The following is a 21,288-nucleotide window of genomic DNA, read 5'->3' as shown; positions in this document are numbered from 1 at the left end:
GTGCTTTGAAAACACAACATAGAGGGCTTCTTGCTGATATTTTTAATACAAGGGGTTTTTCGGCAATTAAAAATAACACAGGGGTATGTGCTAATAGCTAGGGGTGGGCATTCGGGTCGGGTTATTCGGTTATAACCCGACCCGGTCGGGTATTACCCGACCGGGTCGGGTAATTTTTTACGTAACCGGGTTTTTCCCGGGTTCGGGTACCCGGTGCTCCCAAACCGGGTCGGGTCCGGGTATTAGAAATCCTACCCGGGTACCCGATCGGGTACCCGGTTGAATTTTTTTTTATTTTTTTTTTTTTTTTTTTTTAATATATATAAAGATATATATATATATATATATATATATATATATATATATATATATATATGTATGTATATCAGTATATGTATATATACATATCAGTGACAGTATATGTTACTATGTATATGTCTATATATATATATATATATATATATATATATATATATATATATATATATATATATATATATATATCTTAAGTAAATTTAGTTATTGTTTATTTAAAAAAAAAAAAAAAAAAAAAAAAAAGAGGAAAATAGCAAAACCCGAACCCGACCCGAACCCGACCCGAGATAACCGGGTACCCGGTTGCCGGGTACCCGGTTATTTCGGGTCGGGTTCGGGTAATTTTTTTTTTGCAAAAAACCCGAATAACCCGAATAACCCGACCCGACCCGAATGCCCACCCCTACTAATAGCTCATTTTGACACCGACTATAAACAAATCTTATTGGGGATATTTACAATTTTTACCCCTCAGAGTTGCAACGATTTTATTATTGGTCCGCCATGTTCACAAAAATCACATTTGGTCTCTCACGTTTCAATAATTTGACACTTTTGGTCATTTCGTTAATTTACCCTTAGTTCGTTAATTACGGTAGTGATGGGCACATGTTTGATTCCGTTAGTTTTAACAGAATATTGACGGAAGTGACTAAAATTGTTGAATTTTTGAAACATGAGGGATCAAATGTGTTTTTTGTGAACATGGAGAACTAAATGTGAAATTGGTTCAAACTTAAGGGATGAAAATTGTATATTTTACAATCTTATTTATATATAATTTCACAAAAACAAACATGATAAGTATGTAATACGCATTAATGAATGTTGATACTATTTTACTACATGCCACATAATTATACCAAATAAGTTAAGACTAGTAAAATATTTTATTATACTTTGTGTTAATATGTGAAGTTAAGACTAGTAAAAATTGTATTTGACCAAGCTTGATGTAGAAAGCATTGGCAAAATGATTTAAGCTCGGATTATTATACTATGTATTATCTTACTCCATCAATTAAGTCACTCTTACGAGCTTCTTAAATTTTATTTGATTTGTTCGATGAAGGTTGATCAACAATATTTTTTTCTTCAGAAAATCCAGTATTTGGTTTCATGACATAAATTTGTGATTTCTTTTGGTCCCATATCATATTTCGTATTTTACTTATTCAACTAACTAACTTGATGAAAGTCCGTACTCAATATTCAAATACAATACTTGCAACTCTTTTCAAACTCTATAGATATCACAAGCGTGTGCGAATAAGATATGGTTTCGAAAGTTGGTGAGAGGATGAAAAAGACTCTACTTTAAGTTTTGCTTGCTTGAGTTAATGATGAGCTGTAATGAAAGCACATATGCTTAGTTCAATAATTTTCTTTAATGAAAGAGAAACGTAAAGTCGGCAATTTTTTGTCTTAATCAGTTGCTAGTCATCTTAATTGATGTAAATAAATATGATGATGACAAATAAATGTAAGAATCATATCAACTTTGTCCAATAAAATCTTATGTAAAATATAAACGTTCATATTTTGGAAAATTTTTTAAGTCAGTTTGTGTAACAGATCAAGATTTTCAGCGCATTCAATAGCCAACCTATGCAGTGACCCTACTCCCACTAAGCAACGTAGTATACTCAACACTAAGAGGATGTTTGGCTAAAACTTATTTTAAACATTTGATAAGTTCTTACGTCTAATAAGATGTTTTAAGAGTTGATAACTTATTACATCATACTTAGGATTAAGAGGGTGTTTGACTAAGCTTATAAGATGTTAAAAGGAGCTTATAAGATATTTTAGAGCTATAAGCTCCTCCAAAGTGTTTGATAATTTTTTTTAAAAAGATCTTAATTTTTTTTAAATACGCTGTTGGAGAGCAAATAAGATTTTTTTAAAAAAAATATTTTTACCCCCAATTTTTTTATTTAAGATCTTATAATGAGTAAAAATAGGAAATAAACTAATTATCCAAAAACTCTAAAAAATTGATCCTAAAAATAAGACGTAACGGCTTATCAGCTCTTAAAATATCTTATCAGTTGTTTAAAATAAGCTTAGCCAAACACTCTCTAATTTTAGAGTGTTTAGATAATGAACTTATTTCCTATTACTCGTTATAAAATCTTAAATAAAAAGATGGGGGTAGATGTATTTTTTTTAAAGATCTTATTTGCTCTCTAAGAACTTATTTTTTTTTTTTAAATAAGATTTTTTTTAAAGAAATTACCGAACACTTTAAAAGAACTTATAAGCTCTAAAACATCTTATAAGGTTCTTTTAACATCTTATAAGCTTAGCCAAACACCCTCTAAAAGTGCATATCTTGCTTAGTGCTATTAACCTCTATTAACTAAATACAAGGGTTAGTAAGATGTTTGATTGATAAGATTCGTATTTAGTCAAGCCCGTTACTGCAGTCAAAGCCCGCAATTAAGTGCTATTATTTGGTTAAATTAGTAGCACCTCTTCCCCTGCGATTAATTTTGTAGGAGTGATTAAAAGAGGAAAATACAATTTTATCCTTAAAACAATATCTTAATTTTTTTAATTAAAATACTTTTTAGACAATTCACATTAAATACCATAATTTAACAAATTTAATACAAAATTTAGTTAAACGAATCAAACATCTTACTGACTAAATAATTAATTAGTTATTGGAATATTAATCCAATCACACATAATCCAATGTAAGCCGATATAGGTAAGCAAACGAGGCCTGAATGTATTAGCGCTCCACTAATAAAAATAAGAGACCTGCTTATAATTTAGAAGAAAAGAAGTTTCACTAAAATATACTATAATACATGGAGATTGTTTATTAAATTGAAGATATTATAGTCAATGGCGGTACCATGAAGGGGCAGGGGGGGCAGTTGACCCCCCAAGAATTTTTATTTTTTTTTTTTAGTTTTTTTGACCTAATATTTTTTGAATATTACTTTTGACCCCCCAAAGATTTTGTAAATATGTTTTTTAACCCTTAATTTTTTGTTTATTCTCCATAATTTCATATAAATTATAGATATATATCATATTATAGATATGTGTCGTAATTTTTTTCGCAGTATAAACCTATTTTTACAATGTCTTGTGAACCTAAATTTTTTTTCGGGGCGCTGCCCCGAACCCCGAAATTTTAGTTAGCCCCCCTACTTTCTAATCCTGGTTCCGCCCCTGATTATAGTATAATTATATCAGTATATCACATATATTTCTTTTAATTGAATAATTAAATAAATTACTTTTATCTACTCGTAACATAGTATTTCATTAAATTCAAATTATATTATACCATAATTACTATATCACATTAATTATTGATCAATGTTTTGTATACACTATATATTGGAACAATTTCACGTGATGTATGTAGAATATTTATAGTATGAAGACATCTGTCATCTCTTGCTCCACCACGTGACTTTTCTGTTGCCGTTTCATTTTCTATTGGAATGCTGCACGTGCATTAAAAATTTCCTTACATTTCGTTTTTCCAAAATTAATTTCTTTTAAATGTTTCTTTTAATTTGATAATGGCGTATTTGGAGGATGATATAAGTGTGACGACCACAACAACCAATTAGAGGTGTAAATAAATCGAGCCATGATGAATACATTCTTCTTGTTCAAACTTATTTAATTTTTATATCGAACTTTAAACATTGTGTACCAACTTGGTTAATCAAGAATTGATTCGATTAGGGATCTTTAATTGAAGTTTAAAAAATTTAGGATTTTTTTTTGACAAAATTATAAAACAGAAAAAGAAAAAAAGGGAAAACAATTTTTTGAAGGGGTTTTGTTTTGCATTAATTCGGAATTTAGGTGGGCTAAATGCTGCCTCGTAAAAAAAATGTAGGACCCTTTATTTAACAAATTAGAAAATAGGAAAGAAAAATAATAAAATAGAGGGCGGCTAAATAAATAAATAAATATATATATCTTATTAATAAAAGTAAGGTTGTTCTGGTGAAACCCTAGGGTTTTTTTCCCGCTCATTTTATGGCTATATTTGTTATTTAATTATTTTTTTACTTTTATTTTTTGTCATTTAATTATTTTTTACTTTTATTATTTTATTATTACAATTTTCATTTAATTAGTTCTAAGCTTTAATGTGTTTAATATTTTTTCGTTGTTTATTGTTTTACCTCTTCTTCCCATGACTTCCACTTTTCATCTCTCTCCTCTCCACTTCATCTCCTACCCGATTCTCTCCCCCCCCACCCCCACCCCCACCCCTCCCCCTCCCTCTTTTTTTTTTTTCCTTTACTTCTTTACAAATCTAGCATCTATATCCATATTCTTCATTTTTGTGTAAAATTTTGTTTCCCCCTTTCATTATTTCACAATTTCTTCTTTCCCAAATTTGGCAACCCACCATTCTTATTCCACCACCAGCACCGGATCCGGCCAACCCCAACCAACGCCGCCAAAATATGCGCAAATCCAGCCACACATAACTAATCCCACGGCGATTTGTGGTCCACCCACTCCACTTCATCTTCATACTCCGAATTATCCACATCTTTTCTTCACACCGAATCTATGTATCCATCTTCAAGTCAAGTTCTCTTTCTCCAGATTTCTACCCCAAATATACATCTCTCTAAAATCCTACCCGCCTCTCCTACTTCTTTTCTCATATTTTTCTCCCTAAATCTAACTATGCATAAATATTTTGAATCTCTTCAATCTCAAATTTTCTGGATTTAATTCGATCCAATAAATTTCATCAGTTTTTTCTCAATTTTATGTGATTTGTCGAAACGGGATATGATGAATGTGTTAATGTTTATATATCTGGAGTTTTCCGGAGGTTTGTTTGGTTTTTTATTTTTCTCAATTCTAAAAACAATAGGGGCAGAGATCGTTCCACTGCGCTAGATATCATCTCCATTCGTCGAATAATTTAGATTCAATATTTTTTTAACATTTTTTTGTGTTCTTTATCAGAATACAATTCCTTTTTTTTAATATTTTTTTCCGGATTAATGTACAATTCCTCTTTCTTTGTTTGATTCTTCCAAAGTATTAGATTAATTCCTTTTTATATATATATATATATATATATTGTTTGTGTTCTTTATCACAATTTAATTCCTTTTTTTATATTTTTTTTGTTCTTTATAATAATTCTTTTTATTTATTTAATTTAATTTAATATAATAAAATCAAGGTTAATACATCCACTAACCACGTATCTTATTAATAAAAGTAAGGTTGCTCCCGCTATAAATTATAATTGTCATTTATTTAATTAACTAATTTTATTGTTTTATTATATTTATTATAATAAAGTATAATAAGTCAGTCTAGACTTGATGGCCACAAATCTACATATATTTTCTTACTAAAATTATCATTTTACTTAATATTAATTTGATGGAAAAATTATTTAATTGTTTAGATAAACATTTGGTTCTTATTTTATTAATAAAAATAACATTTTCCCACTAAAATTGTCATTTTACTTAATATTAATTTGATGGGAAAATTATTTATTTTTTTAGAAAAACATTTGGTTCTTACCACTCATTTGATAGTTAGAAATTATAATTGTCATTTATTTGATTAATTAATTTTATTGTTATACTATATTTAATATAATCAAGTTTAATAAATCCGTTTAGTATCCAGACTTTTTCGCCCCAATTTTACTTATCTTTTCCCACCAAAATTGTCATTTTTACTTAATATTAATTTGATGGAAAAATTATTTAATTGTTGAGAAAAATATTTGGTTCTTATCTTATTAATAAAAGTAAAATTGCTCCTGATAAACTCTTAAGATTTAATGGCATCATTGATTTACAGTAAATTTACTGAGGCCTATTATGGGTGATAAAGAAAAATATTCGTTAAACTTCAACATTAATTGAGATAAGATAAATATACAACCATATTACATAAAAAATATAAAGTTAAATTAATAAATATGGCAAAAAAAAAATTATGGATGTGGGATTATCATGAATATATATAGCAAAATATCAAAATGAATTGAAACTTAATTTTGTCGTTTAAATTGAAATTTACTTTTTATTAATTTTACTTCAATCCCGTGCATCGCACGGGCCAAAAATCTAGTATATATATATATAATAGGAATGACTTTTTTTGCAATTGAGGGGGACTTCGGTCCAAACCAACTTTAATACTTTAATGTAGTAGAAACTAGATCTGGAAATTGGAACTAAGTTTTCGAATCATGGATAAAAAAAATTATTTCGAATTTCAAAAAAATTAATTTTTTTATTATTGAAATCGGTATACACAACAGACTCTGATTTTCGATCGAATTTTAATTTTCAAAAACTACTCCAAAAATTATACTTAAAATATCAATATTATTAATTATTTTATATTATTACAATTATTATTATTATTTTTTTAATTCATACGAGATCCGTTTGTATTAGAAAAGCATTATAAACCTCATAAAGACGTGCATAAATAGATCCCCACACAGGCATATCGTCAGCCGGCTGTGACCTAAATCATCCTCCCTGGACACGTGCGAAAGTCTGACGTGGCGACCACTCTCCAACTATTCTGTCGTTTTACGATCTCTCTCTCTCTCCTCCCCATAAACAACAAACAAAACCCCACTGTCACAAAACACCAACACTTCACACTTCATCAACTCTTCGGTGTCACCTTTCTCTCTCTCTCTCTCTCTCTCTCTCTCTCTCTTGTTTTCTTTGCCATACAAAAAAGTACTTTTCTCTAACTTCTCTCCGATCAGAGTTTTCAACTTTTTGGTCTCTCTCTCTCAAAAAAGAAGGATCTTTAAATCCAGCGGCGGCCCCTTTTCTCGGTGAGAGTTGTTAAACTCTCCGGCATTGTTATATTCTTTTTTTTTTTTTTTTTATTTTTTTGTTGGTATCAGATCTTCAAGATTCCTTTTTTATTTGTATTTTTTAATTTTTTTTCTTACAGCGATGTCGAAGGTAGGAGGAACATTGGATCTGGCATCTGGGCTCGGCGGAAAGATTGAAAAGGATGATGTTCTCTCCGCCGTTGACAAGTAAGCAAATTTCTTCATCTCACACCCTCCACTGTGTGTGTACTGTGTTTTTTTTTTCTTTTTTCTGAAATAATAATTGCTGAAGTTTGTACATTGATCCTACATTATTTTCTACTTTATCCCATTTGTTTAATTACATTGGGATCTCTCTCTGTCACTTTTCTAGCATCACTGTGTGTGTGTTTTTTTTTTTAAAGAATTACTGTGAAAGCAATTTGTTTTACTTAATTGCTATCACTAAGGCTTAGCCACTAAGGCCTCGTTTTGTTGCTACGATAAGATTAAAATTACGAAACTCAATTAAATAATTGGACCTTCGACGATCCAATAAAAAACATCTTGCCATGATAACATAATATTTGCGGATCGACCCGGCAAGTTATTGGGGATACCAAACATCAAACAAAGTTCTATAATTTAGTGAGAATTTATCTTCAATTATTGGCTTATATTCATGTTATTTTTCCTGTTTGGTTTGATTATGGCAAAGTAGTAATATAATGAATGTATACATACAGCGAAAAATGAAAGAATATCCAAGTAATTATTGTGGTTGATCTGGTTTCTACCATTGAATTATACAAACCACATGTGGACAGGTATTAATGTGGTCCCCCTCCCCCTGTATTGAATCCCTATCAGTAGCCTTGTTCTTATTTAATTTAATTATATTATTTTTTTGAGGAGTTTGTTTTGTTTGAGGTTTTATACACGCGACAGTGAAATTTTTATCGATATTTTTTAACAAGATATGGATTTGAGTTAATTGGTGACGAAGAAAATGGATATTGAATAATTGAGGCCATGTGCTTAATGCAAATCCTAGTCGATGTTTTTCTTGGACAATCGAGACATTTTGTTTTATGTCGTCTTTTTTTTTTTAGTTTGTCTTTTTGTTCCTAAGATAGGTATCAGTCAAAAAAAAAAAAAAACCCGATAAAAAAACACTAGTCGAATGAGTTCACATGGTTTTCATGTTTATTTCCTTATAGTAAATGCTATTCGAAGCTTTTGTCGTGTTTTCTCTTTGATATTCTTTATTTGTTATTTTTTCTAAGTTTTGGTTCTTTTGACGGACTTCTTACTCGTTTAATAGCTTAATGTTCTTGCTTTGCATACACGTTTTAATTTTCGAAAATTATAATTTTATTACAAAGGGTGACTATTTAGTTGTTTTTTCAGAACATTTCTGATATGGAATTCTTGTGTTTTCTTTTCTATTTTATGATGTCATTTGTTTTTTCTTATTATTGAAATTATTATATTAATTTGTCGTTTATGTGTCTGTACATCAGGTACGAGAAGTATCATGTTTGCTATGGAGGAAACGAGGAAGAGAGAAAATCCAACTACACCGACATGGTGAGATTTCCTACTTTGTCATGCTGAATTTTCATTTCGACTTTTTTCCCCCCCTTGTTTTGCAATAATCTTATGCTCGTTTTTTATATCTCAAAGTGAAGTTTAATACTAAAAGAAATTGCTCGATTCAGGTTCATAACTTCGACAAGAGAGATTGCTCTTCTTTTCACTATAATGCTTTTCACCGTTCATTATGCGATAATCGCCTCGTCATTTTTTTTCTAGGTTAATAAGTACTATGACCTCGTCACAAGTTTCTACGAGTATGGCTGGGGAGAATCATTCCATTTTGCACCCAGGTGAATAAATATCCTTCTTCGTTATTATTCTTCAATTACACGATGAAAATACTAAAAAGAAAAAAAAAATCATGAAACTGATCATTTATTAACTAAAAAATAATGTGATTTTATTCACACAGATGGAAAGGCGAGTCTCTTCGAGAGAGCATTAAACGTCACGAGCACTTCCTTGCCTTACAACTCGGCCTCAAAGCCGGACAGAAGGTCTTGGATGTAGGTTGTGGAATCGGTGGGCCACTAAGAGAAATTGCTCGATTCAGGTTTGATTTTAAATTCCTACACCTCAAGATTTATGTTGCCTTTCGTTAAATATTTTCTGACGTTTTATCGTATATATATATTATCTTAAAATTGCTGTCTTAAAATATGATTTTGCAGCTCTACATCAGTCACAGGTCTCAATAACAATGAGTACCAGATTTCTCGAGGAAAGGTACTTGTTCGTTTATTATTATGACTTTACACTCAAAATTGCAAATTTTATTTTTTGTTTTATTTATTGTTTTATACGTATGGTGCAGGTTCTGAACCGGGTTGCTGGATTGGAGCAGACCTGCGATTTTGTTAAAGTCGGTGAAGCTGCAGATCTATTTTTTTTTCCTTTTCGTTTCTTGCTGATTTTTAATTAATTTTTCAGGGTTTTTTTTTTCTCTCTAATAATTATTAGTAATTAATTATGCAGGCTGATTTCATGAAGATGCCGTTCCCCGACAGTAGCTTTGATGCAGTGTATGCAATTGAAGCCACCTGTCATGCCCCAGATGCGGTACGTAAATTGATACCCTTAGTCCCCGTTTGGTTGCTTCGATTGGATTTAGCCAAAATTAAGATCATCGTAATCTTATGTGGAAATTGGAATGGAAAATCTTGTTCTAAAATCAGATTTTTTTTATATATTTAAAATTGGCGGAACGAAATTCCAATTTTTAGTCACGCATAATACAAATTCATATATTATAAACCTTTTGGAAAATAATTGGAATTTTTGAAAATATTCTCATGACATATCTTGGAACCAAACGAGGCAGTATAATATTAATCCAAATATGACATTTTTATTTATTTATTTATAACAATACTCTCTCGTTTCTCTAGGTTGGCTGCTACAAGGAGATATACAGGGTGCTGAAACCAGGCCAGTGTTTCGCCGCTTACGAATGGTGCATGACCGATGCCTATGACCCTAATAACGAAGAACACCAACAAATTAAGGTGAACTCATCATTTATCAAAAAATAAAATCAAACAAACATTTTCATTAGCAATATTTGGTCTTTTTATTTAATTATTTAATAAATTTCTTATGTACATGCAGGCGGAAATCGAACTAGGTAACGGTCTCCCCGACATTCGGCTGACGAGTCAATGCCTGGATGCTATTAAGAAAGCTGGTTTTGAAGTGCGTAGCATTATTTATTAATTAATCAATCAATTAATAAATATATATATTTATTAATTAATCAATATACATATATTAATTAGATTGTTTTTTTGCCTTGAATTGTGAAAAGGTTGTGTGGGAGAAAGATCTTGCGGTGGACTCGCCTGTACCGTGGTACTTGCCGATGGATGCAAGTCACTTCTCTCTCAGCAGTTTCCGTTTGTCTGCAGTTGGTCGTTTTTTTACCAAAAACATGGTAACATTACTACATATACTTTGCGATTAAATTCCTTGCACAATATCACACACACACACACACACACACACACACACACACACACACACATATATATATATATATATATATATATATATATATATATATATATATATATATATCTCGTTCAATATTTTTCGTCTCGTTTGAAGGTGGCGGCTCTAGAAAAAATTGGAATTGCTCCAAAGGGAAGTCAAAGGGTTCAAGCTTTCTTGGAGAAAGCTGCAGAAGGACTTCTTGCCGGTGGAAAGTAAGAATCCCTTTTTCGAATAAATCTATTTCGTTTCGTTTATATTCTCGTTCTTGATTTTTTTAAAAATTCTTGATATTTTTATTCATATTTACTTTATTTGTTTTTTTGCAGGAAAGAAATATTCACGGCGATGTATTTCTTCGTGGCTCGGAAGCCACTATCGGAGTCTGAGTAACGATAGAGCTAGGTGGATCTTTGCTTGTGGGATGCTGTAATGGAGTGTTTAGGATGTTTTTTTTATGACAGTTGTAGATTTTATTTATTTTTGGCTGTGAATGGATTTGATTGTCTGTTTGTGTTTGTTGATGACACTTTAACTTTGTGACCTTTTTTTTTTTTGGGGGCCAAAAAAGAAGATTTTATTTCATTAACGGAGGGCCTCGTTAAAAACCTTGTTGATTATTGTGATAGTGTTCAGTTTCATTTTATCTAATTTTATGGCTCATTCTTTTGATTTAAAATGGTGCAAATGGTTGTTACAAATTGGTGAAGTAGGGGTAGGGGGCGAATTTCGAACCCTAGACCTGTACTCTAATAGTAGAGGGCTGGGTTGGTAATTCTTGTGGTTAATTGCACATTTGAATTTGTATATCCTTGTCATTATCTCTCTAGAATTAGCAATTTATAAAGGTTCTGAGTTCGAACTTAAAAACAATCTTCAAATGTAATTCGTCGTCGATATACGAATTATTTTGTCTCGTTATTTTTAATTTTTTTCAATTATAATTTTCTTTTTACCTCTATTGGCAATAAAAAATAAATTTTAATTCAACCTTTTCTAATTATTTGGGTATCTTATATTTTCTTATGGATAAATTACACCTACACACCTGGGTATGCTATAAAATAAATGTAAGGTTCCTGTAATATCGATAATTACAACCATCCTGAAACATTGTTAGAAAGTCTAACATGATAATGTTTTAGATACGTTATTCCGACACAACTCTAACGAACTATAGCTAAGAGTGATTTAAGAAATGTTGGGGAGCTATGTCAGCCCCTAACTCCCCTAACTTTATGTTGTTTCCACCTCTTCGTGAAAGTAATAGTGCATTAGAACTCTATGGAATAATATATCTAGCTAATACATCGTCCTGTTAGAGTTTTTAACGATATTTCATGGAATGATTGTAATTATGATACCACTGGAACCTTACAGTTATATATATGTTCATATCGATACCTCAGGGGTATAGGTGTAATTTACCCTTTTCTTTTCGATTAGCCTATAAATACTTGTCAGTTCTACATATGTTCATAAACTTTCTTCATACTTAATTGGCTCCAATACTAAAAATATCACTATATATGTGGAATAAAATAATTAGTTTAATTTTAGTATTTTTGGCAATCATAACCGCCATGGAAATCTGCTACGCCGCCAGGGATCAAAGTCCAAAAGCAGTTGAAAAATGGGTAAAATACCTAAAATACCCCTCTAGCGAAAAGCTCACCAAACTCCACTTCTTCTGCCACCACCTCCGCGGCGCAACCGCCGTCACCATCGCCAGGGCCGCCGCGACGGCCGCCTCGCCGACGTACTTCGGCCTAATGGACGTGAGGGACGACCCGCTGACGGTCGGCCCCGACGAGTCCTCTCAGCGCGTGGGCTACGCGCAGGGGATCTCGGCGGCGGCGTCGCTGGAGGAGATCTCCTCGTACGACCTCTTCACCTATGTGTTCACGAGCAGGGAGTTCAACGGCAGCACGCTGGCGGTTCTCGGCAGCTGCCCGCTCTTTGCTCCGTCGTGTGAGGCGGCGGTTGTTGGCGGGAGCGGCGTTTTCCGACTGGCGCGTGGGTGGGTCACGGCGAGGATCTATTATCTCAATTTCAACGCCGGAAAAGCTAGCCTTGAGGTCAATGTTGTGGCCCTGCACTACTGATCGATCGGTTTTTCAACAAATTTTCATTTTATGCGTTTTATCAAATTTGCACTGAATTCACATTTTCCCTTTACCTTAAAAAAAAAACATTTGGTCTGTTTAAAAAATTCAACAATTTTAGTCACTTTCGTCGCTTTTCTGTTATTATTACTACTAATGGAATCAAGCGTTTGACCATTACCGTGAATTAACAGTAAAATGACATAAATGACCATAAGCGTTAAATTATTGAAACATAAGGGCTCAAATATATTTTTTGTGAATATGAGGGATCGAATGTGAAATCTGTGCAAATTTGATTATTTGAAGAATGAAAAGTGTAATTTTTTCTTAAGAACACTCCACCAATGAATTGGAATTTGGACAATGCACACGACTATTGGAATAATTTGATTTGTGTCAAAGGCATTATTACAATTTACAATTTGTTTAGATTTTTATAAGGGGTAATATATATATATATATATATATATATATATATATATATAAAGGATTCTTATTCAACTATATACACGTTTATCGGGTAGACCTATGCTCTCGTATAATAGCTTGTAAATCATATGATAGACGTAAATGACACTAAGTTAACCATATGTGACAAACTTCACTTAGTGATCGTTGGCAAGAGAGATTCGAACCTGAGTCAATTGACACAGACTCGTTCCAACCGTTATATCATCCCTGGACAAACGAATAAAAAAATCCGGAACAATCTCCGAAATCAGAAGTACCTAAAATGTCAAAGGTAAACGTAGAAAATTGGGTATACTCCTCAAGTTTACACCGATTTCACATTTAGTCTCCCATGTTCACGAAAAACACATTTGGTCCCTTATGTTTCAATACTTTAACACTTTTGGTCATTTTCTTCAATTTACCGTTACTCCGTCAGTTAAAGCAGTGATAGGTACACGCTTGATTCCGTTAGTTCTAACGAAAAATTGATGGAAGTGACTAAAAATGCTGAAGTTTTGAAACATGAGAGACCAAATATGTTTTTTATGAACAAGAGGGACCAAATGTGAAATCGGTGCAAATATGACGGACCACAACTGCATTTTTTTTTGCCCGTAGAAAATCCCTTTTCTCGTGCCATAATAAATTTAGTTATTTACCTTCCATATGTTTGAATATTAAAATTAAGGCAAATGGCAAAAAGGCCCATCACATGGGACTTAAATGCATTTTAGTCCACAAAAAAAACAGTCTCTCAATTAAGCCCATCCCCATGTCTTTAGTCTAAAATACCCTCAATAATATAATTCTTAACAATTCCACCCATTATGCTCTAACTTTCTTAATATTACACATTGACCCCGGATTTAAACAAATATATCACATTAACCCCCAAAACTTTTTTTTTTCAGAAAATAATTTTTTTTCTGAACTATTTTTTTTCCGGCCAGATTCCGGCGTTGACCGCCGGAGATCGCCGGTCTCCGGCGTTGACTTTTTTTTTTTTTTTTTTTTTTTTTTTTGAAATTTTTTTTTCCTGCTTTTTTTTTTCCGGCCGGTCAACCACCGTTGACCGCCGGTCTCCGGCGTTGACCTTTTTTTTTTTTTTTTTTTTTTTTTTTTGAATTGTTTTTTCTTAGAAAAAAAAAATATTTTAATTAATATTACTGTCTTGACTACTAAATTACTGTCTCAGACAGTAATATTACTGTTTGAGACAGTAATATTATGAATATTATTTTTCCGAACAGTAATATTATTAATATTATTATCTAAGACAGTTAAATTACTGTTGGAGACAGTAATTTAACATCCAAGACAGTAATATTAATTTAAATAAATTTTTTTTAAGGAAAAAAATTAAAAAAAAAAAAAAGTCAATTAACAGTTAAGTTACTGTCTCCGACAGTTAAATAACTGCTGGAGACAGTAATTTAGCAACGAATACAGTAATATTAATTAAAAATATTTTTTTTAAGAATAAAAAAGTCAATTAACAGTTAAATTACTGTCTCCGACAGTTAAATAACTGCTGGAGACAGTAATTTAGCAACGAATACAGTAATATTAATTAAAAATATTTTTTTTAAGAATAAAAAAGTCAATTAATAGTTAAATTACTGTCTCCGACAGTTAAATAACTGCTGGAGACAGTAATTTAGCAACGAATACAGTAATATTAATTAAAAATATTTTTTTAAGAATAAAAAAGTCAATTAACAGTTAAATTACTGTCTCCGACAGTTAAATAACTGCTGGAGACAGTAATTTAGCAACGAATACAGTAATATTAATTAAAATATTTTTGAAGAAAAAAAAAAAAAAAACAGTCGATTAACAGTTAAATTACTGTCTCCGATAGTTAAATAGCTGCCGGAGACAGTAATTTAACAGCCAAGACAGTAAAATTAATTAAAATATTTTTTTTAAGAAAAAAAAAAAAGTCAACGCCGGAAACCCGGCGGTCAACGGCCGTTGACCGACCGGAAAAAAATTTCAGGAAAACAAAATTCAAAAAAAAAAAAAAAAAAAAAAAAAAGTCAACGCCGGAGACCGGCGGTCAACGCCGGAATCTGGCCGGAAAAAAAATATTTCAGAAAAAAAATTATTTTCTGAAAAAAAAAAAGTTTTGGGGGTTAATGTGATATATTTGTTAAAAGCCGGGGTCAATGTGTAATATTAAAGAAGTTAGAGCATAATGGGTGGAATTGATACGAATTAGGGTTAAAATTGGGGTCAAAATTGAAATTTGGGTTAAAATTGGTTAATTGATGAAATTGGGCTAAATTGGGGTGTAAATCATGAAATTGGAGTTAAATTGGGTTCCAAATGAATTGGGGGTAATTTTGGTATATATAGAGGGATTTTCCTTATTTGCAAATAAGTTTGAATGGGGTGGATTTATTTGAAAGACAAAAAAGTTGGATGTCCCTATTTTAATTAAGTGCCCTTGTCATGGGCCTATTTGCCATTACCCCTTAAAATTAAACGAGGAAAAAACTGTAAAAAAGAAGAAAAAAAAAAGGAATATCACAAAATAAAATATGAAAATACCTTTTATACCCAAAGTATTACCTAATAATTACCAAAATTCAATGGCCAAAAATAGGTTTGCATGTGAATGGAAAAAAAGAAACAGAGAGCCAACTCTATAAACCGCAAATTCCTCCCATCCCTTAAAAGAATTTTTTTTTCAATTTATTTATATATAAATATATAAGTCTCCGAATTTTGTTTATTTTTTTTTTATTTTTGAATAATTTGCAGGTTCCAGTAGGGGAGGGGCTGGGGCCGCGCCGCCGCGATGGGTAAGTATTTGGAGCTTCTAGATGCCGGTGTCCGAATTGTTTGGAGATTTCACTCTAATTGTCCCCACACTGCTCGTAAATACTACCACCCTCCTTCTCGCCGTGATCTTGATAACCACCGCACCACCACCGCTGAGGCGGCAATGGGCCATTTTAGGCCATCGGAATCCGGTGGCGACCGGATCGATACGGCTGATTTCGTTCTTCACACGGTTGTGTTGTAGTTAAAGTCTTCATGCATGTATTATACGATTTCGGTGTTTTCTTTTTCTTTTTATTTCTTTTCTTATTTATTATTATTTTTTTTTATCTCCCATGTATATTCTATTTGTTAATTGAAGGAGATTTTTAGCAAATTCCCTCTTAAAACTATTAATATTATTTTATATATTTCAAATGGTTTTTAGTTTTTCTTTTAAACATATTTTACAAAAAAAATTTATATATTTTTTTAAATGGCATATTTTCGAGATTTCAAATTACACACATATTTAGAGATGGTTATCAAATTGTCACAGTTCAAGGAAGGTGGATGCAAATTATCAAGCGAAAATTTGACGAACTTTCGTTTGAAACTATAAAATCTCGAATTTGTTTATAGGCATGATAAATATGATATTATTTCTTAAAAAAGAGGCAACTCAAAACAATCCTTAGGATAATTAAAATAAGAAGTGGTTTGTAAATTGAATATAAAACTGTTTTTTTCTCTTTCATTTAATTATTTTAACACATGAGAATTTATGCAATTACTATGTTATGTTAGGGTTCTTTGCAACCCGTAATTATGCAAATAAGGAGGATTTAACTTTTTCGCAATTAAACCTTACTTCAGGAGATTCTTGTAATTTGCGCTAAATTGAAATAAGAAGAGATTTACTAAAAAAAAAAGAAATAAGAAGAGATATTTAAGAAATTTCCATTTAATTGGGTTGAGAATAAACTTTATGCTTAATAAATACCTTTCCCTATTTCCATCCAAAAATTGCATAAAAACAGTTTGAAGATGGCGGTTTTGTAGATGGTACATCCGACGAAATATATCGACTGATCTTAAACTATTAATTTACACATAATAACACTCACATCCATACGTATATACAGTTCAAAACCACTTGGTGATTTGCAATGAACCAAGGTGGCTTGGTTTTGTTTTATCATTATCTTTGTTATTATTTCGACTACTAGTTTATTAATTTCGTAAAGTATATAATAAATTAATAATTGATGACTTTTGTTTAACATTTTTTTTCCAATATAGCCTAAAATACAATGAATAAATTAACTATCAACATCTTTTTTACTTATGTGACTTGGATGTGTTTATTTATCAATTTAATTATCCAACTAAAGAATGATGACTCTAAAGCATTTCTCTTTTTTTGTTTTATCTCATTTGAATTTATTTTCTGGAATGTTTTTTCTTCCTAAGAAATGAATTAATTACATGGGGAATTATTCCTTTAACTAAATTCCAATCAGAAAATTGGGATGATTCTAGAAGAAGAATATTAAAATAAATAAATAGTTTTAAATAATGGAAGAATGACGCCAGGTTATACTCTTTAACTTTATTTTGTGTTGTATCTTGTGTTTAAAATTAAACAACAATAATATAAATATTCGTCTATATATATATTAATAATATTATCATTAAGATGGAATTATTGTCGTCAAACGAATAATTAGCATTCAGAAATCATTCTGCGACGAATTTATCATTATTTACCCATATGAGTCAGATGATTTTATTAACTGTAAATTAATTAAATCTCTCTCCTCCGTCCATATTATATTTCATTTTTCGGGCTTCGGCCTATTGGTCCCGATTTTCGACTTTTCCGGTATTTAGTGTCCAACCGACCCATATACTTCTACTGATTCTCGGTCGGATCGGCCGGTCAGATTCGGTTCCGACAACCTTGTATAAGGGCTCTTTTTTTTGTCTTGTCAAATAAAATGTACAAAATACCGGCAAAAAAAATAAAATTTTGAGAAAAAATATGCACATTCTACCTAGTATCACTAACTACCATCAGTTATCAGTTCAAAATATTTAATAGTAATTCAACAAAAAATATAATTTTGAAATTCAAACTAATTGCAAACGTGGATATTCCCAATTTTTGGTGGAAGATTTATATCTAACTTTTTTTTCTTGCTGAGTTTTTTGTTTAATTTAAAATTATAACTATTTTAATAATTCCATACCCACTTAAAAAAATCACACCCTTTATTTTATATTTCTTTTCATAAAATTTTAATAATATAGTTGGTTGACAGATCCAATAAATCGGTTAAAAAATTATTATCCGGCTGAAAATATGGTCGGTAATGGATCGATTGGTGAGAGATCAAAACTGAATTAAGTAACCAATTTTTATATAGTATTAGTCATATTATGATAATTTTTCTTTAAAAAAAAACAATTTTGGTGAGAGTAAACACATCATTTGGTAGGTTGAATTGGTAACAAAACTTAAGTCCAAATAATATTTTCCAAATTTTGCAATTTACTCAATATTTAATAAAGTGTCGAAAATTGAATTTATAATAAATTAATGACGAAAGAATTCAATAGTTAAAATTGAATGTGAAAGGTCAAATTAACCTCAAAGAAGTCAACTCGTGACAAGAAGGTGAAGATAGGCTTCTATATTAGTACAGATTTATGGCGCAATTACAAATATTTAATTATTGTATGATTAATTGTAATTACACAATTAGATTGGATTTAACTGTCCTATAAAAAGTTGTAATGGCACAAATATTTCGAAGCACAACTATTTAATTAGTGAGTTGCAAATATTGAAATAAATAATAATAATAATAAAGAATGGAAAAAGCTTCCACAATTTGTTATTTGTTTCTCCTAACTACTCTCATTTCAGGTATTTAATATTAACATTTTTTCCCTTAAACTTCTGATATCTAGTGTTTTGAAACTCGAACCGGACCGGTTGGTTAAACCGTAAACCATTGCCTTCGTCCAGTTCGGTTTGACCGATTGAATCGTAATATCGAACCCGAGTGAAAATCAGGTTTTTTTGCCCAAGATTATGTTTTTTTTGCCCAAAATTATGTGTTTTTTTATAAGAATAAACAAGTATAATGTCCAAAACGATGTTTTATTACTGCCCAAATTGATTTTTTAATTTTTTTTTTAAATTGGACGAAGTATTATTTTTTATTATAATTTCTATAATATTTGTGATACGTATGTGTTGATATGTTGTGTCAGTAAAAGAAAAAATAAGTTTGATTTACATTTTAATTGTGAATGAATAATGAGTTAATGTGTGTGAAAGAAATATGTTTGCTTATCATAAAAATTATGTCTAAATAATTATTAAATGAAAAAAGAAAAAGAAAATAACACCGGTTGGATTGGACCCCAATTGAACAGGTCCAACCGTGACCAAGTAGCTTGTCCAGATTAATGTTCGGTCTAATTTTCAAAACATTGTTAATATCCATATATACATCATGTATACCTAATTATAATTTATTACTTATAATTTTTTTAGTTTTTCTTTTTAGTTATATATATTAAAATAATCACAATATTTTTCAATATACAATTGATTTAATGTAAGCATAATTTTAAATTTTTGGTAATTGGTTGCATGCAGTGATGAATCCGAAAAATGTGCATGTGCATGGTGCTAACGTGTGCTACCTCGTACTGCAAAATACACCATGCCAAGGTGAGGACATGGGGAAAATATGTCTGCCCGCGTGTCAGAATCGTTGCGGTGTTTCTGTAGTGGCATCCTGCCCGCCTGCCCCGGGCATACCGTGGGGCCACCAGCCACCTGGCACGCCCACGTGCTCCTGTGAAACTATAGTCGATGGTGATTGTAGGACGACTGCACCTTGTTGAATAATCTTTGTTTTTTTTTTTCAATTTGTAATCCTTTAATTAATTATTATTTAATAATAACTTTGTTATTTCGCACGTGCGTGTTGCACGGTGAATACAAAATTTTAATTTATGATCAACAATAATGGGATTCTTGAAACAGAGAATAAATGATATTCATGGTTATTATATCAATCATTTTTTTTTTGAGAAAATTATTTATCATAAAATAGCGATACACGTGCAATTAATTTTGTAAGTAGTGACTAAATATATGAAAAATACGATTTTTTCCATAAAATACCATCGATTATAATACAATTATGGTTAAATTAGGGAAGTTATTGAGAAATATAATACTAGATTTCGAAATAAACTAAAAAAATAATATAAAATCTAACATATAATAGATTGTTATAGTTATCGTCTCACTAATTATTAGGAAAGTACAGCCGTACCATTAATTCACATAATTAATCTGGAAATAGATAGAGCCGTTGTGTTAGAGCAACTCCAATGGAGAGACATCAAAATGGAGCATTAAACATTCATTTGATATTTGATATAATACTTTGATACTGGTAGAAAAAAAATTCACTCCAACCACAAGTATCAAATAGAGTATCAAATTTAAAATATATGAATAATTATATTATTAAATGCCACGTGTCAAATAGTGATAGGTTAATGGAGTGGTTACATTTTTTATGCCTCATTTTCCGGGGAGTATTTTTGCACCTCGGGGTGGTTGAATATCAAAATAGTTCTCACTTTAATGCCTCCATTGGAGGAAGATTTTTTTAATTTTGGAGCATCAAAGTGGTAGTTTTTTAGTTTGATACCCCATTTAATGCCTCCATTGGAGTTGCTCTAAGAGACCATATATATACACGTCACCATCCTTCTATAAAAATGCATAAACAAAATTACACATATACAATAGCAACAAACTTTGTGAAGAAATAAACAAGAAAAAGAAAAATAAATAAAATTCAAAAAAAAGGTTCTGCGTTTTCATAGTCGTTCTTGTGCTTCTAGTTTCGGGTAATTGTGATCGCGTTTATTCTCTTGTAGTAATATCGTCATTCTTTTTTCTTATTAATAAAAAAATATTTCACATACATATAATATGTATAATATAAAACCATAATCTTTTTCAGTTTGTAAATAAGTAGACATGGTTAATATATATATATATATATATATATATATATATATATATATATATATATATATATATATATATATATATATATATATATATATATATATATATATATATATATATATATATATATATATATATATATATATATATATATATATATATATACATATACT

The 21,288-nt window shown here is 30.7% G+C and overlaps 2 protein-coding genes across 2 annotated transcripts; both read left to right on the top strand.

The window, feature by feature from the left end:
* The first annotated feature begins 6,812 nt into the window (after nt 1-6,812).
* On the top strand, nt 6,813-11,368 carry SMT1 (sterol methyltransferase 1). The gene is made up of 13 exons (XM_088812083.1): nt 6,813-7,150; nt 7,273-7,360; nt 8,656-8,722; nt 8,948-9,021; nt 9,144-9,284; nt 9,403-9,457; nt 9,546-9,593; nt 9,707-9,790; nt 10,120-10,236; nt 10,340-10,423; nt 10,536-10,661; nt 10,835-10,932; nt 11,047-11,368. Exons 2-13 carry the CDS (start codon nt 7,275-7,277, stop codon nt 11,108-11,110), a joined length of 1,044 nt encoding a protein of 347 aa, XP_088668209.1. The 5' UTR covers nt 6,813-7,150; nt 7,273-7,274; the 3' UTR covers nt 11,111-11,368.
* Nucleotides 11,369-12,104: 736 nt separating this feature from the next.
* On the top strand, nt 12,105-13,061 carry LOC105969470 (dirigent protein 22). The gene has a single exon (XM_012994222.2). It carries the CDS (start codon nt 12,247-12,249, stop codon nt 12,820-12,822), a length of 576 nt encoding a protein of 191 aa, XP_012849676.1. The 5' UTR covers nt 12,105-12,246; the 3' UTR covers nt 12,823-13,061.
* The last annotated feature ends 8,227 nt before the right edge of the window (nt 13,062-21,288 follow it).

This window comes from Erythranthe guttata, chromosome 2 (genome assembly GCF_056151865.1).
Source record: "Erythranthe guttata isolate IM_541 chromosome 2, IM_541, whole genome shotgun sequence".
NCBI classification, from domain to species: Eukaryota; Viridiplantae; Streptophyta; class Magnoliopsida; order Lamiales; family Phrymaceae; genus Erythranthe; species Erythranthe guttata.
The sequence above is the reverse complement of the archived record's forward strand: the minus strand, read 5'-3'. Positions and strand labels throughout refer to the sequence as shown.